This window comes from Carcharodon carcharias, chromosome 23 (assembly GCF_017639515.1).
Source record: "Carcharodon carcharias isolate sCarCar2 chromosome 23, sCarCar2.pri, whole genome shotgun sequence".
In the NCBI taxonomy this organism is placed as follows: domain Eukaryota; kingdom Metazoa; phylum Chordata; class Chondrichthyes; order Lamniformes; family Lamnidae; genus Carcharodon; species Carcharodon carcharias.
The window spans coordinates 10,241,713-10,260,154 of NC_054489.1; the positions used below are offsets into that span (position 1 = coordinate 10,241,713).

Here is an 18,442-nt window from a genome sequence, read left to right on the forward strand (position 1 = left end):
AACCCCCTGTGACTGTAGAGAACAAACTCAAAGGGAATAATACGAGGGCCATCTATATTTTCTAGGCCAGGCCTGGCCAATGGAGAGAATCTGCTAGGACAAAGGTCTCTGAAACCTCTTAAATCTTAATGGTTGAAACATTAACAATCTTAAGAATCCAGACTAAGGAATGTACACCCTTTGTCCAAGCCAAAGTAGAGAATTGGGAGTCATGTTAAATGAACACTCACCCCAGCTGGAAGAACCAGTTATCCTGTCTTGCTGTACTGCCAATCAGTCTGCCATCTTCCATCTAGTAAGCAGCATCTCAGGAAAAGGACTCTGTCCGGGTTTAAATGCCTTGCCCCATCTATGCTTTCTACTGGAACTTGTGTACCAGTGCCTACAAAACTAATACATCTCTATGAGCCTATCCCACGGTGGAAATCATCGCAACTGGAAAAGAGAATTACCCAGCATGAGTCTTCAATTTGCTTTCCCCCTGTGAACGAATACACCATTGGGCTTTGATTCTGGGCTCATGAGAAATAATAATTCTTTATTCTGTGGTCTTTGACCTGTAAACCTTCCTTTGTCTTTCCCTCATTGTATGATGCACTGGGTGCTAGAGAGACACCCCCACCTCCCATGTTGTGTGCACGAATAAACTAACCCTATCTAGAGATTGCTGTGGGGTTATTAATAGAAATTGGGTCACACCAAAACAGAGGGTTTGGGAAATATGCCACTGCTTATAAAGGGAGAATTCAAAATCAAAACACTTGCCACCTGTCTGTAAACAGAAAAGAGAAGTCAGGGCTGTTTAAATTAAAAGCCCCATTTCCGATCCATAACAGTAGTAAAACCAGTCAGATCAAAATAACCAAGTAGCACAAAAATAAATCCAGGCTGTATGATATTAACAGGCATGAAGTAGTGTCAGAATATGAGCAAATACACCTGTCAGGAGATGAAGAAATCCTGGATGTCTTACAGATGTGCTGTGAAAACCCTGAGTCCTTAGGTAATCTGATAACTGTCAATGAAAGGATTACTTGAGTCACTGGGTCAGCTCCGTGGGGGTTTTACTGTTGACTGATTAAACCTTCACAATGTACTACAGCTGTACACGAGTTCATAGACCAATACCCTTGGGCAGGGGTGAACTACAAATGCCTGGGCTTCAACCCTTGCCATCTATCAATTCACACCTTGAAACTAAGATTAAAATGAACACGTTTTCTGCAGTATACAATAAATCTACAAGATCTGTGCTTCTCTGCCTCATATCAGGATACAACTGATTGAAGAGAGCACGAGAAGGGACGAGGTGGTAAATCTTAGGTAGCTGATGCTTGGGTTTCAAAAGCCCAAAAATTATAGAAAGAAGGAGAAATATTTGCTTCAGCTGGTTAGAAAATGAGATTTTAATTCAGTGACACTCACATGTAGAGTGGGTTTCCAGCAGCTATTAAAGTCCACAATTTGGTAACTTCACTAACTGCAAGGATGGCTAGAGTGAAGCAGCTGAATGCAAAGTTCACACTTACAATAGGCAGCTCTTAAAACCAGGGGTTGTACAGCAGACCTTCATACTGTTCCTAGCTTCCACTCTAACAATTTAGAATTGCTTGATATAAAAGTTGGATGCAAAGAGCAACAGATTACTAATGCTATTCTCCAGCATTGGTAATCAGCCTAAACCTTGCAAGTTAAAAATAACCATTTATACCTATAGTGCACTGATGAAACTAATATTCAGTTCAAATTCAGAGCAGGAACAGTATACAAGTTGCAGCAAAATCACCAAAATACTGTTGAAGAAACTTCCAATGATAGTTTAGCTCCTTTGCATCATCGGGCTCAATGACTCCTGTAGCACAGCATTCAGACTGGTGTATCGATTCTAGGTTCTGGGCTATGACACCCACTGCACTGTTCTGTCTTCACCTGCAGACTGCAAGCTGGTTGCCAGAGGCATGCAAAACTCCAATTTGAGTCCCATGGGGAGCAAAAAAAACCCACTGAATTGGTTCCAATATTTATATTACTGATACCAGCTGCCTTAGCACAGTGACAGAATTGAAATGATTACTCCTGTATAATAACAAGCAAAGGATCAACACACATTTTCTTCTCTTTTATATTAAAGCCATGAGCATTTAAGGCAGCTCCTTTAACTTCATGATGTAATGACAAATGCTAGCTTCTGGCTCAGTTGTAGCTTGAAAACATTGAGAAACTGAGCCCAAGGCTCAAGTCAATGATGGGGGAAAAAATGGAATCATATGAATAACCCAGATTTGCTGATGCAACAAGCCTTCACATGCTGGCAGCCTTAAGTTTAACAATAGTCTAGCAGAGTGCCAAAATAAAACTCTAGACAGCCAAATCAAAGTGCAGTGAAACTTTTATAACCTTAGTAGTCAGTGTGAATAATTCACAGCTGGCAGCACCTACAATGGGGAAAGCGGCAAGCTCAGGTCACAATTCTCTATGCGAAATGTGGTGTCTCAGACCCTTGAATCAAATGCAAAAACAACCCCAAGCCCAACAGCTACCCGAGGAGTCAAATATGCTCCACACAAAAATCAACACGAGGAGCTGGAATCAACATGTGTCAGATGCATACATAAATTTGGATCAAGAATCAAACACTTTCAACAGCAAGCCTGGAAGTAGCTCCACTGAGAAAGGCACTTTTTATGAATGGATCACATTATTATTTCAACACATGCAGGGAAACTTCTGAATTAACATTTATCAGCAGTTATACCCAGACTTTAACCAAAGCTCAGTGCACATGTCGTCATTGGTATCCAGAAATCTGTCTTGAATATACTCAATGATCAAGTCTTCACAGTCCTCTGCGGTAGAGAATTCCAAAGATTTACCACCCTCTGACTGCAGAAATTCATCCTCAGTCCTAAATGGCCTACCTCTCATTGAAACCGACTCCCCTGGTTCTACCCTCCAGCCAGGGGAAACATCCTTCCTGCTTCCACCCTAGCAAGCTCTAAGAATTTTGTACACTTCAATGAGATCCTCTCATTCTTTTAAACTATGGAAAACACAGGCTCAGTCTCCTCAAATCTTTCCTCAGGAGGCAATCCCATTTCAGGAATCTGCCTTGTGAATCTTCATTGCACTCCCTCTATAGAAAGTATATCCTTCCTTGGGTAAGGAGACTAAAACCACACAATACTCTAGATATGGTCTCATCAAGGCTCTATACAATTGTAGCAAGACTTCTTTACCGCTGTACTCAAATCTCCTTGCAATAAAGACCAACATACCACTTTCCTTCCTAACTGGATTGTTACACCTGCATATTAGCTTTCAGCGACTTATGAACAAGGATACCCAGGTCCCTTTGGGCATCAGCACTTCCCAATGCCTCCATTTAAAAAGTGTTTTTCCTACTAAAGTGGAAAACTTCACATTTTCCCACATTATGTTCCATCTGCCATGTTCTTGCCCACTTACTCAGCCTGCCTACATATTCTTGAAGCCTCTTTGCATCCTTCTCACAACTTACAAAACTTGGTGGGAATGTGTCATCAGCTAATTTGGAAATATTATATTTGGTCACCACATCCAAATCGTGGACATAGATTGTAAATAGCTGCAGCCCAAGCACTGATCCTTGCCATGCCCACTAGTCAACAGCCTGCCAACCTGAGAATGACCTGTTTATCCCTCCTGTTTTCTGTGTTAATCAATCCTCAATCCATGCCAGTATATTGCTCACAATGCCATGAGTTCTAATTTTGTTTACTAGCCTCCTGTGTGGGGCCTTATCAAAAGCCTTCCAAAAATCCAAGTACACTGCATCCACTGGTTCTCCCATATCTATCCTGCAAGAAACATCTTCAAAAACTCCAACAGGTTTGGCAAACATTATTTCCCCTTCATAATTCCATGCTGACTCTGCCCAATCTCACCATTATTTTCTAAGCAACCAGTTATCACATCCTTCAGAATAGATTCTTGAATTTTCCCTACAACTGTTGTCAGGCTAATAGTTTTCTCTCCCTCCTTTCTTAGGAAGGTTATGTTTGCTACCTTCCCATCTGCAAGCACTGTTTCAGAATGTGGGGAATTTGGGAAGATAATCACCAATGCACCCAACATCTCTACAGCTGCCTCTTTCAACACTCTAGGGTGTAGATCATCAGGTCCAGGGGATTTACCAACTTTGAGTCTCATTAATTTCTCCAGTACTACTATTTTTTTTAAACCAATACTAATATCTTCCAGGTCCTCAATCTCACTGGTCCCTTGGCTACCCAACATTTTAGGGAGGTCTTTTGCATCTTCCTCTGTGAAGACAAAGTACTTGTTTAGTCTGTCATTTCCTTATTACCATTATCTGCCTTGAATGGGCCCACACTTGTCTTTTAGCCTCTTCATTTTTATATACATATAGAAGCTTTTACAGTCAGTTTATGTTCCTCACTAGTTTACTTTCATATTCTAATTTCTCCTTCTGTTTCTTGGTTCTCCTTTGCTGAATTTTAAAATGATCCCAATCCTCAGGCTTACTACTTTTCTGGCAGCTTTATATGCCTCTTTGATCCAATAGAACCTTTAACTTCTCTTGTTAGCCATGGTTGGATCACTTTTCCTGCTGGCTTTTTGGGTCTTAAAGGAGTGTAAATTTGTTGCAAACCATGTATTAATTCTTTAAATGCTAGCCATTGCCTGTCTGCCATCATAACTTTTAATGTGGTTCCCCAGTTTACCTCAGCCAACTTGCCTCCTCATACCTTCATAGTTTCCTTTTAGATTAAAAGCCCTAGCTTCGGAATGAACTACATCATTTTCAAACTTCCATGTATTATTCTATAATATTATGGTCGCTCTTACCTAAACATTCCTTCACAATGAGATTATTAACATGCCCTCTCCATTGAGTAATTTTACATCTAGTATTGAGCACTCTCTAGTTGGTTCCTCAACATTATTCTAGAAAACCATTGCGTATACATTCCAATAACGCATCGTCCTCAGCATTAGCGCCATCTAGTTTTTCCCCAGTCTGTATGCAGACTGAAGTCCCCCATGATTGCTGTATTACCCTTGTTACATGCACCTCTAATTTCCTTATTTATATTGCACGTTACATGACATGACCACCACAATTTAGTGGCCCATAAATTTCTACCAAAATTCACTGCCTCTTGCTGTTTTAACTCCACCCAAACCGTTTCTATATCTTGATCCTCCGATCAAAGATCCTCTTGTACTGACATCCTGATCCCATTCTTTATCAACAATGCAACCCCACCTCCTTTTTGCATTCTTAAATGCCAAATACCCTTGAACTTTCAGTTTCCAGCCTTGGTCACCTTGCAGCCACGTCTCTGTAGTGGCAATTAGATCGTACCCAGTTACTGCTGCTCGTGCCATCAATTCGTTTGAATGCATGCAGCATTCTTAACAAGGTAGTTCTTAACAAGGTGAAGTTGTCCCTTGCCAGTGGTGCAGGATGGTCTCTGGTGATGGATGCCTTGTTTGCAGGGCTCACTTCCGAAACCATGTCATCTTGGTGGCAAATTTCTGCCCTCAACTGGTGCTGCCATTTGCATCGGTTGTCACCAGAGCTTCTCCACTTGAAGTGATTGATGCGGAGGGCTTTCATGTCTCTTGACAGCATCCTTGAATCACACTTTGGACACCCTACCAGTCTCTGGTCACAGACTGCCTCCCTGCAGAGCATATCCTCGGGGATTTGGCCATAGTCCATCCTGTGCACATGCCCAAGCCAGCAAAGCCTTCTTTACTTGGTTAAAGCTAGCATGCTTGGCATGTTCGCCCTAGAAAGGACTGCTTCCTTATTGGCTTGGTCTTTCCAAGTGGCACTGAGGATGGCCGTAGTCAGTGGAGATGGAAGTTTGAGCCTTTTTTCTTGGTAGGTTCAAGTTGTCCAGGCTTGGCTGCCAAACAGCAATGTGTAGATAAGCATCTTAGTCCTGCAGGTCAATTTGTTGTTTTTCCATGCCCACTAGTCAACAAAAGTTAGCGGCTGCCTTCCCAATGCACGTGCTGACCTCTTCAACTACAACCAAGGTACAGCAAAAATAGGCCATTTGACCCAACAAATCTTTGCCACTCCACACTAGCCTCCTCCTGGTCCTCTTCATTTAATCCTATCAGCATATCCTTCTATTCATTTCTCTCTTGCGTTTATCTAGCTATCCCTTCAACGCATCAACAATTATTAGCCTCAATTACTCGAGCGGTGAATTCCACATTCTAACCACTCTGGGTAAAGAGGCTCCTCCTGAATTGGATTTATTGGTGACTATTTTATATTTATTGCCCCCAGTTCTGGTCTCACCCATAAGTGGAAACATATTCCTCCATCAAGTTTCCTTTGGCTTGGGTGAGGATAATGGTATATGTGGTGTTACTCCAACTCAAAGTGGGCAGAATAATTTTAGCTGTCCCCGTTATCCTAAAGGCTCTTCACAGATCCAAGCCGTTTTTGCTTTTAAATACAAAGCTGTACAGCTCTGAAGGAACAACTTGACTTTTAATCTATCAAATCCAGGCAGTAATGAAGCTCACCTATTGCTGGGGATTTGAAGGGTGGAGCAGTATGGAAAATTGAAAGTATGACTTGACAGCAGCTTCTGAGCCAAGCAGCTAATTAGTGCCAGTATGAAATCCACTGCTGAGATGGCACCTGGGACCGGTGTGAATGAAGCCGTACACTGGAAGGCAAACCGATTCTCTCGGCGCTATTCACACCTCCTTGAAGCAGTGTAGCCAAAGCACTCATGCCTACACAGGATGGAGACCATTCATTTGAATAGTACAATCCCTTCCACAGAATTCCATAACCGCCAACGGTCCTGCTTGCTAAATTTCTGGAGACTGGGTCCACATCAGGCAGGAGTCAGCAAGGGCCGAATAAGCTTTAAATGCAGGATAGGTTAGAAGCAGCAAAGCTTTGAATGAATGTTTATGGTAAGTGGAAGATGAGATGCTGGGCTGGAGAACATTCAAGTATTTGAGTCCCTGACTAAGGAACCTGGCCCCAGAAGATCCTCCAGTTCAATATAACCCAGGGGATACCAGAAACTCTCCAAACACCAAATCTGATTGCAGTAAACATGCATTTCAGTGTTCACTAGGTTTGCTTTGTCTCCTGGCTGCCTCAAGTTAGTATGTCTGGAGCCAGTGGGCCCGAGGGGTGGGGGTGGATTGCAAACAACTACAGACAGAACTTCAATTACAACCAGAGATGTCCTGTTCAGAGGAGGAAAACCCGGCATATTACAGGGTGCCTTACCATCCTTCTGCCTGGCAGTTTGAAAAGCGACATTTAAAAGCTGATAAAAACAAAAAACTGCGGATGCTGGAAATCCAAAACAAAAACAGAATTACCTGGAAAGACTCAGCAGGTCTGGCAGCATCGGCGGAGAAGAAAAAAGTTGACGTTTCGAGTCCTCTGACCCTTCAACAGAACTGTTGAAGGGTCATGAGGACTCGAAACGTCAACTCTTTTCTTCTCCGCCGATGCTGCCAGACCTGTTGAGTTTTTCCATTTAACAGCTGATGTCTGAGTCAGACAGGCACTTTGAACAAGGAATATTCCCCCATCTATTCAATTCCACATCGCCACAGATTGACTGCTATGCTTCCTACATGACAACAGTGACGATGCTTGAAAAATAAATACTTCATTGGCTGCAAAGCGCTTTGTGACATCCTGGGGTCGAGAGAGGAGTTATATAAACATAAGTCTTTTTGGGCACTGTGCAGAGTAGTAGTAATTTCAAGAGATGGAGATCTTTAAGATTGAGATGTCATTCTTCTAATGTGTGTGATATTAAGGATGGGATGGTTGGAAATGTGCAAAGAATCTCAATCCACTTCAATTTCTATGGAGATTGTAGGGTATCCGAAATGTTGCAGGAATCATTCCAGTTACAATCCTGACTTTTTCCCCTACACCAGTAGTAGTGTACAAGTTACAGCCCCGTCATTCCCAGATGATCCACTGGTTTCAAAAGTACACCAAAATTCCTGGGGCGACTTTGCTTACCCTTGGCTTCCTGGCAGATCAACGTTCTATGATTTAGTGTATGATCATGTTCGCACTTTAACAATTGCCACATAACTGTGCTAAGTTTATTTCTGGAGCTGAGCAGAGCAATTCCTGCCCGCTCAGGCAGGCACAGGGGACAGGGATGTCCTGAGTCAGAAAAAGACAAAAGGATCTCATTAATTTGTCGTCTTCCTTTCCAGATGCCGACGGACCTGCTGTGTCCTCCCAGAGTATTCATTCATATTCTCTCTTCCCCACAGTGTGACATAAAGCCACATTAAAAGTTCAGGGTATAACAGAAGCTACAAACAATGGGTTTTCAACAGGAAAGAACAGGATTGCTGTTTAAATATAGATGAAGGGAATGTTCAAGCCTGTAACATAAATCATCCAGATTACAAATCAGACTGCCTGTTAATGAATAGCCTGGAGGCTATGGCACCAGGATAGTATGCCAGGTACCATGAGTTAAGATTTCACCCTGTTAAAACTTTGAAATTCCACCCTGTTAAAACTGGTTGCTTGTGATCAATGAAGCATGAAAGCTGCTGGATTGTCCTCAAAAACCTTCCTGAAGAAATATTATATCTTCCACTATGAAAAGTCAGCAGTTGCATTACCAGAAATCAACAGATTTCCTTAAACTTTAAGTAATTATAGCGCAATCTTTAATCCTTTTGTATGAAAAAGCCATCACAGATCAGTGATCTACAGCCACTGCCAATACAAAAAAGAATCTTTTGCGTAGCTGAGAGTATATGATATTCTTCGGCCAAGAGTACAATCTAATCTCAGAGGTCAGATACTATCTATAAGCCACTCAGGCTTGCCTTTTAGGCTATTTCGAACCCCTTTATTCACAGAATTTCATTCTTCAGTGCTTCCAACAAAGTCCAGGCATACACCAGGTCACCACAGATTTCACTAACAGTAGAATTTCTTTTGATACTTGGGTATTGTTCTACAGAGGATCACAGGGGTTGTTCTAGAGGATCACAATCTGGAGGCAGCTTCAGTGGACCCCAAGCACAAAACCGGTTGGTTGACAATATAAAGAATCTCACATTTGCATACAAGTCACAGCAGGGCAGCTATGTCAAGATATGCTGCCATGGCAAACAGGACATGTTAATGAGTCATCGGTGCAAGATTTACATCAAGTTATATGCACGTCACTTTTCAACAAGTACAGACATCAGAAAAATAAGACAAAGCATTTTAAATGCTCTCTCAACCGAAGGTAGAAAGCAAATCAACTTCCAAATGATTCTAGATTGCTGTAAAGGGGCAATCAAACGCAGTACAGAATACTGTGGAGCCAGTCCTGTTGAAACATTGACAATGTCATCTGATGGAATCCACTGGTCAAGATTGAATAAAAGATTATAACACTAGATTCTGTCTGAAATTTCTCCCTCAATTGCTGTTCAAGGGTAGCGAGCAATTTTAAATCACTTGTGTTTAATTCAGTTCCCTCAAAAGGCAGTTTGAGAACACCTATGGCCATAATACCATAAGACATAGAAGCAGAAATTAGGCCATTCGGCCCATCAAGTCTGCTCCGCCATTCAATCATGGCTGATAAGTTTCTCAACCCCATTCTCTTGCCTTCTCCCCGTAACCTTTGATCCCCTTGCCAATCAAGAACCTATCGATCTCGGTCTTAAATACACTCAGTGACCTGGCCTCCACAGCCTTCTGTGGCAATGAATTCCATAGATTCAACACTCTCTGGCTAAAGAAGTTTCTCCTCATTTCTGTTCTAAAAGGTCTTCCCTTTACTCTGAAGCTGTGCCCTCGGGTCCTAGTCTCTCTTACTAATAGAAACATCTTCCCCACGTCCACTCTATCCAGGCCTTTCAGTATTCTGTAGGTTTCATCAGATCGCCCTCATCTTTCTAAACTCCATCGAGTATAGACCCAGAGTGCTCAAATGTTCCTCATATGTTAAGTCTTTCATTCCTGGGATCGTTCTTGTGAACCTCCTCTGGACCCTCTCCAGGGCCAGCATATCCTTCATGATACGGGGCCCAAAATTGCTCACAATATTCTAAATGTGGTCTGACCAGAGCCTTATAAAGCTTCAGCAGCACATCCCTGCTTTTATATTCTAGCTTTCTCGAAATAAAGGCCAACATTGCATTTGCCTTCCTAACTACCGACTCAACCTGCAAGTTAACCTTAAGAGAATCCTGGACTAGGACTCCCAAGTCCCTTTGCACTCCGGATTTCTGAATCCTCTCCCCATTTAGAAAATAGTCTATGTCTCTATTCTTCCTACCATGACCTCACACTTCCCCAGGTTGTATTCCATCTGCCACTTCTTTGCTCATTCTCCTAACCTGTCCAAATCCTTCTGCAGCTTCCCCGCCTCCTCAATACTACTGTCCCTCCACCTATCTTTGTATCATCTGCAAACTTCGCCAGGATGCCTTCAGTTCCTTCATCTAGATCATTAATGTATGAAGTGAAAAGTTGTGGTCCCAACATTGACCCCTGTGGAACTCCACTAGTCACCGGCCGCCATCCTGCGAAGGACCCCCTTATCCCCACTCTCTGCCTCCCACCAGACAGCCAATCTTCTATCCATGCTAGTACCTTGCCTCTAACACCATGGACTCTTATCTTACTGAGCGGCACCTTGTCAAAGGCCTTCTGGAAGTCCAAGTAGATAACATCCATTGGCTCTCCTTTGTCTAACCTACTCGTTACCTCCTCAAAGAATTCTAACAGATTTGTCAGGCATGACCTCCCCTTGATGAAACCATGCTGACTTTGGTCAATTTTACCATGCACTTCCAAGTATTCTGAAATCTCATCCTTAATAATGGACTCTAAAACCTTGCCAACGACCGAGGTCAGGCTAATCGGCCTGTAATTTTCCTGTCTTTTGCCTCACTTCCTTCTTAAACAGGGGGGTTACATTAGCAATTTTCCAGTCCTCTGGTACCCTCCCTGAATCCAGTGATTCCTGAAAGATCACCACTAACGCCTCTACTATCTCTCCAGCTATCTCCTTCAGAATTCTGGTGTGTAATCCATCTGGTCCAGGTGATTTATCCACCTCCAGACCTTTCAATGGCCTGAATGAGCAATTAAGCTACCTACCAGTCTTCTCCTATTCATGTTACTATAACGGGCAATAACACCCTTTTTTCTTTCATTCAGTGGATATAGGTGCTGCTGGGAAGGTCAGCATTTATTGATTATCCCCAATTGCCCTTGAGAAGGTGGTGCTGAGCCACCTTCTTGAACTATTGCAGTCTATGTGGTGTAGGTACACCCAGTGTGGATTCCAGGGTTTTGACCCAGCAACCATGAAGTAACAGCTATATACTTCCAAATCAGGATGATGAGTGACTTGGAGGGGAACTTCCAGGTGGTGGTGGTTCTCATGTCTCTGCTGCCCTTGTCCTTTAGATGGTAGCGGTCATGGGTTTGGCTGTCTAAGGAGATCTTACTCCATTCATATTGCAACTTACTCTGTTCATTTCACATCACAGCAGTAGTGCAAGCAAAAAAGACTTTTAATTATATAGCACCTTTCACCCACTGTATAAATCCCAAAGCACTGTAAAGCCAATGAAATACTTTGAAGTGTAGTCACTCTTGTAACGTAGGAAATGTAGCAATTTATGCACATCAAGCTCCTACAAACAGCAATTTGATAAAGATCAGTGCATTGCTTTCAGTGGAATTGATTTAGGGATAAAAATTGGCTGGGACAACAGAGATAACTCCCCTGCTCTTCCTCAAAAACAGTGCCGCAGGAACTTTTATGGCCACCCGAGAGGGCAGCCAGAGCCTTGGATTAACATCTCAGCTGAAAAACTCCCCCTCTGACAGTGCAATTCTCCCACAGTACTGCACTGAAATGTCAGTCTAGGTTTTTGTGCTTAAACCTTTGCAGCTGAGCTTGAACACACAACCATCTGATTCAGAAGCAAATGTGCTACCAACTGAGCCACAGTTGGCAATATGCATGAGGTAGGGCTCGAGCCTCCAGTAAAGGGGAGCTTCCAACCCTGGAGCTCATTCTCTGTCCTGCTCAAGAGCTGGAGGCACAGTACTGCCAGTGGCAAAAGTACAAACTACTGTGTGTATTCAAAAGCTGAGCGCTCAGCCCACTAACAGAGGGCAACATTGTTTACAAATTGCTGGCAAACATTAATTGTACCCCAATTTTCCGTTCATAACTTTTCAAAGCTGTGGATCAGTGGGTAGTACTCTCACCTCAGTCAGAAGCTTTGAGTTCAAGTCCCACTCCAGAGCTTGCAGCACAATCCACTGTGTTACTCCAATGCTCCACTGGGAGAACGTTCCACTGTTGGAAGTCCTATCTTTCGAATGAGACATTAAACTGAGGTCTGCCTGCCCTCACTCAGGTGGGTATGAAAGATACCACAGCACTACTTCAAAGAAAAGCATGGAAATTCTCTCGTGTTGCACTCATTTTCTGTGCAAATTGCTGTGTTTTCAAAACAGGGACTACACTTCAAAAGTACTTGATTGGCTGCAAAACAGTTTGTGATGGCCTGAGCTACAGAAGTGCTAGCTTTTTTACTCTGCTGCCTCACCCCACCTTTGTGTTTTTACTGTAACTGTGGAATTTACCTCAAACTACTAGACAGATTCTAAAAGCATGCAAGAAACGGCCAGGTAGTATATACAGGACAATGCACTCTGGATATCTGCTCCTGCTATTAGCAAACTGGTTAATGGATTTATGCAAAATTAATTTATCATCTTTCAACATACTTGTCATCCAGTTTTAAACTGATTAACAAGCATCAAAATAGCACAAAGGAATGCTATGTAAACCAGTGCTCTACAAGAGCAAATTAAATTCCAGACTTTTTTTTTAAAAAAAATGCACATTTGAAACTGGGATACACAGCCTTTTGCAGTTAGGGTACAAAATGTGAATTGATTTAACTTGTGACAGAATGTGGATTTTAACCAGAGGGAAAGCTAGATAAACACACAAGGGAGCAAGGACTGGAAAACTATGCTGATGGGATAGGTGAGAAGGGGTGGGAGGAAGTTCATACAGAGCAGAAAAACCAGTCAGGCCAAATGACCAGTATCTGTGCTGTGAATATTATGTAATATATGTGCCAAGAAACTCAGCAGCAGGTCCACTGCATGCAGCTATACCATTGTATCACTCTAGGGTGGAATTTTGAGGGTCTAAGTTAAAGTAACTTTTAAATATTGACAAGTCCTCAAGTATTGAATATAGGTGGTGGTCAAAAAGCATCGCCTGTCAAGTGGAGCAAGCAAAGCTGAGTAGAACTTTTGCCTGTATCTTGGTATATACTTATATACTGGTTATTTTGTCCTGCTTTTGATTTACAAGACTTGGGGGGGAGAAAGGGGACAATGTTACAACTTTAACCAATAGCAAATTAAAGGCAATGGAACATGCATTCCTCTCAAGTAGTATTTAAAAGGAATGTCAATTAGTTTCTTGAACAGAAAATGAATTGGCTGGTGGGCAAAATTGTCAAATCCCTCAAACTGGAGCGGGTGGATGAAATTCCCACCCAGCAATAGTTTTTGCAAAAATAATTCAGCAAGAGTACTAAACAATTTTTTTTCTGCAACTCTTTTTAAACTGGCATTAATTTTACTCTTTCCAATCCCCAGCCACCCCATGTCATCCCAGCTGAGCTGAAGACAGACTGACCAGGACAGGGAATGGATTACCACCTCCTCCATCACTTTCGCTCACAACACAGACAGTGTCCAATGTAATACAAACTACAGAGGAGATGAGACCGAGCTGCTATTGGACAAGGAGAAGCCCACCATCTGCTAAGCCGAACCATGTGAGAAGAAAAAAAAGTCAGCAGCATTGACAGGCAACAGGTATGATTTCCACCCCCGGCCACCATTTCTTCAAATAAATTGGACAAAAAAGTTCACAAATGCTGACAGCATCAGTGAACCTGTTTTTACCAACCGTGCTAATTCACACTTGCACAATTCTGAAGAAGTTCTATAAAAAGAACATGAGTTTTCTTAAGAATGTAGTTTTGAATTAAATGGGGCAACTAGGGGAAAGCAAATCCATTAAGAGACAATGAATCTCTCCACTCAGCATATATATAGTAATCATTCATTCAGTAAAGGGTTCCTACATTACAACAGTGGCTATACGTCAAAAGGTACCTCAAATTAGCCATAAAGTCCTTTCTGACGTCCTGCGGTAGTAACAGGTGCTATATAAATGCAAGTTCTCTTTTTGTGTGCAAGACTTCTATTAAACATTCAAACCTGTACAGTTAATTCATAACACTTCAAGTTTGTCTTCCAAACTGAACTAAGCACTCAAGTTATTGAATCAACTGTATTCTGGATTGGTGTGGCTTGATCTTCAGTTTCTGACACCAGTTCTTTTGTCCAATTTAAGAGTTTTAGGTGGTCTAATTGTGGCAGAACATATATGAAATAATCTAATGCAAAATTTAAGATATATTCTCAATGTCATACTTTCAGGAGATTGAGTGGGAGGGTTGGGGATCAAGACAAAGCAGAAAAGACTTGCATTTATATAGCATCTTTCAGGACCACAGGTTGACTGTAAAGTGCCTTGGGACAGTGAAGTGCTTTTGAAATGCAGTCATCATTACGATGCTGGAAACTCAACAGCCAATTTATGCACAGCAAGCCCCCAAAAACAACATGGTAAAGACCAAATAATCTATTTTTGAGAAGTTGAGAGATAAATATTGGCCAGGACATCAGGGAGAACTCACCTGCTCTTCTTTGAAATGGTGTGGTGAGATCTTTTACATCCCCAAGGGGACAAATGGGACCTCACTTCAATATCTCATCTCAACGATGGCACCTCTGACAGTGCAGTGCTCCATCACTGCAGCACTGGAGTGCCTGTTTGATTTTAAAAGTCCCATTCCAGGACTTGAGCACACATTCTTCTAATTCAGAAGTGAGTGCCTACAAATTGAGCCACAGCCTGCAGAAAAGAGGGAAAGCCTAAAGAGAAAGAAAGAAATCACCAAGTCTGTTTCACATCTTCCTGTCAGGCTTAATTGGTATAAGAAGTTTGTCTCACAGCATTAGCAGGTGCCAGGTTTAAGTAGTTGTCTGAATGAATGGGCGCTTTATTAAACTAAAACATTTGACCCTCTCAGTAACCATTGGTACATTGTCCAATCAGATGTGTGCTAATTACATCACAATAGTCAATCCTCTTCAGTGTGGACAGTCACACCAGCAATTTCACCCATTCCACAGTTTATGCTGACCAAACCAGGCCCAGCTTCTTCCCTATCCTCACACCTACATCAGCTCACCTGTCAGCTGCCTTACTGACCCTCCAACTTATTTGATGATTTCACGCAAGTACGTAATTTGTGAAAGAATATAGTAATTCTAAAAATAAGGAGTCAAAATATATGCACAAGGAGAAGCCTGAAACAGAGTTGCCAACTTCTCTTGTTGAATTCCAAATTATCTGTTGAGCAAAACTGTAACCAAAACTTAAATGTTATCTGTCTGTCTATACCAATCTCGAAGAACAATTAATCTCACTTTAGATTTAGGAGACTGAAAACTTCACTCTCCACCCAAACATTCACATTTTTGAGATTCTAATTCCCAGGTAGTTATTACTTCACCAACAGCCCTCTCTACTTGGTTACAGAGCCAAACTATAATTTGCACTCGTACAAGCTTTTAAAAAGTTCAGAAGATCTGAAAAAGGATCTTGTATTTACATTAATTCTATCCCTCTCTCCATTGTTGCTGTCTGACCTGCAGGCTGGTCTAACACTTTCTGTCTTTCATTTTAATAAAATTCTTCCATCGTTGTTAAATTATTTCAAAAAGGTGATTTAAACTTGTTAAAAGTACATATGTAAAATCCAAATTTACAGTAACCGCCAGCTTCTTGGGTCTGGGGGGGGTGGGGTTTAAAAGTGCATCCTTTAGATATCAGAAATATTGGTACCATGTTTAAATTTTAGTCTTCTCTATATTAAAAAAGTAACAAAAAAGTTACGAAGAATGGAGAAACTGTTACATTATAGCCCGTTACCGCTGAGAGTCTGTAGGTACATCTGGTTGGATAATTCGCTGGGATTGGGGGATCTTACTCTTTCTGGATCTCTTTCCCTCGGGATTAAAGTTATTCCCAACAACCACAGGGGGAAAAAAAAACAAAAAAAACAAGATATTTTTAGAAAGGAGAAAGCCAGTGAGGCGGGTCTGGTGTCAGTTAAGTTGGCAAGGCGGTCTCTTTCACACAGGGTCAGTGCAGGCAGGGGCCGGCACCCCCACCAAGGACAAAATGCCGGGGCGACGGATGGGGCAGAGCTTACCTTGGTTACAGAAAAGTCCCATCAGTTTGGCCAGGAACATCCCCATCTTCCTCCGTCCCCTTCGACGTGTGTATGTGTCGCGGATCCGCCGAAAACAAGACCCAAACAAAGAGGGGTAAACACCAAGCCAGAGATGGAGGAGATTTTGTTGGGCCGTTGCCCACACAAGTCTATTTGCAACCAACTCGGCACTCTTGAGGCCTACTCCAAAACAGAAAAAAGACCAGTCCACCGGGGTTTATTTCAATCCAAGACAGGGCTGAGGCCAAGAGGCGGATGCGTTGCCCACCGAGGTGGGAGGACGGGGCGGGGGTGGGGGGGGGGGGGGGTCGGACGGCAGAACGGAAGCTTCCAAGGAAAATAAAACTCCTCTGATTTTTGAGAAAGAGCAAACGCGACAAATAAAAAAGTGCTCCGTCTGGAAACCTCACTAAGAGCCCAGCTGAGGCCCTCGCAGCGGCTGCAGGTCAGCAGCTTCCCCAGCCCTCACGGTTCTCAGAGCCCGTCAGACGGTCACTGCCGGAGGCAGCCGCAACTCCCTCTATTTGAGCCCTCCCACGCCTCCTGACCCCGCCTACCGGCCCTATAGACCAATCAAAATCATCGACAGCCCCCCCCACCTCGTCATCAACAACCACCCCCCCCCCCCCCCCCACCCCTTCGTGGCCAGTTCAAAGCCCATTGGCTAGCATTGTATGCCTATTGATCACGAATATAAAGAGGTTCCCTGAACCGTGCGTTGTAAGGATTGCCCCTCAAACAGAAAAACCTAACCAAGGTGCTCCCTTATTAGAGGGGCACAACTAAAGCACTTCCGAGAGGAACATGCTCTGTGAAGGAAAGTTGAATTCTATTTCACTTTCTATTATTTTTCAATCTGAAATATTATTGCTGTCGGGCTGTGTGCCTGGAAATGGAATGCCTAATGTAAATATCAAGAGAATTACAATTTTATAGAGGCAACAGAGGAGTGGAACACACTGTGTGGAGACAAGTCAAATTTTCATGATGACATGTCTCGTAATATACTGTCACAATTTTTATGAGTAAAGTATATTTTTGGATAAATAAAGAACATTAAAGAAAATAATCTTATAATGGTAAATAATAATATTACATCTTGCATCCAGTCCCCACTGAATCCAAGGTAGGTAGTATTCCAGGCTTGTGATAACAGACATCTTCAATGCCATAAAAATATCTTAAGATGCTAATACGTATATATAAAATATAAGGCACTGCAAAATGTCGTAAGTTTGGTCAAAGAGGAAGGTTTTAAGGAGGAGAGAGAGGTAGAGAGGCAGAAAGGTTTAGAGAGGGAATTCCTGAGCTAAGAGCCTTGGCACCTGGAGGGTACGGCTGCCATTGGTGGAATGATAAAAACTGGGACAAAAACAGAATTACCTGGAAAAACTCAGCAGGTCTGGCAGCATCGGCAGAGAAGAAAAAAACTGGGAATGCACAAGAAAGAAAAGAAAGTCAAATTTATAGAGACCCTTTCACCAAACCTCTCACGGTGCTTTATAGACAATGAGGTACTTTTTTGAAATGTTGTCACTGTTGTAATATAGGAAATGCAGCAGCCAATTTGCACGCAGGCAGTTCCCACAAATAATAAAGTGATAATTACCAAGCAACCTATTTTTGCGATGTTGACTGAGAGATAAATACTGTCCCCAGCTCTTCTTCAAAATAGTGATGTTTTACATCTACCTGGAGGGGGAGGGGAGGTGGTGTTGCAGGCAGATAGGAGCTTCAACAGCTCAGGTACAATTCTAGCAAACCTCTTCAAGGCATTGTAAATTTGCAAGTCACAGTGAAGTGTTCCATTTGAAAACATACTTGAAAGTACACACCATTTGTTTGGTCTACAGATGATTCTTCCTGTGTGTCATCCCTCCTTACACCTCTGATTTACAATCAGTCCTTCCAGGTAACTTAACTGTCATTCTGCCAACAGGCTTACTCACACTTCAATGAAGTTATTACCAGACTTGTCAGACAGGACTGGTTTGTTCACAGGCTTTTCGCTGCTTCCTGTAACAATGTACAGTGAGAT

The 18,442-nt window shown here is 42.4% G+C and overlaps 1 protein-coding gene across 1 annotated transcript in view; it reads right to left on the reverse strand.

The window, feature by feature from the left end:
- LOC121269052 (ADP-ribosylation factor-like protein 5B) overlaps window positions 1-16,675 on the reverse strand; it is a 35,217-nt gene extending 18,542 nt beyond the window's left edge. The window contains exon 1 of the mRNA XM_041173470.1: window positions 16,384-16,675. Coding sequence (XP_041029404.1) covers window positions 16,384-16,429 — 46 coding nt within the window. The 5' untranslated portion in view covers window positions 16,430-16,675. The remainder of the gene's footprint in view (window positions 1-16,383) is intronic.
- Window positions 16,676-18,442: the final 1,767 nt, after the last annotated feature.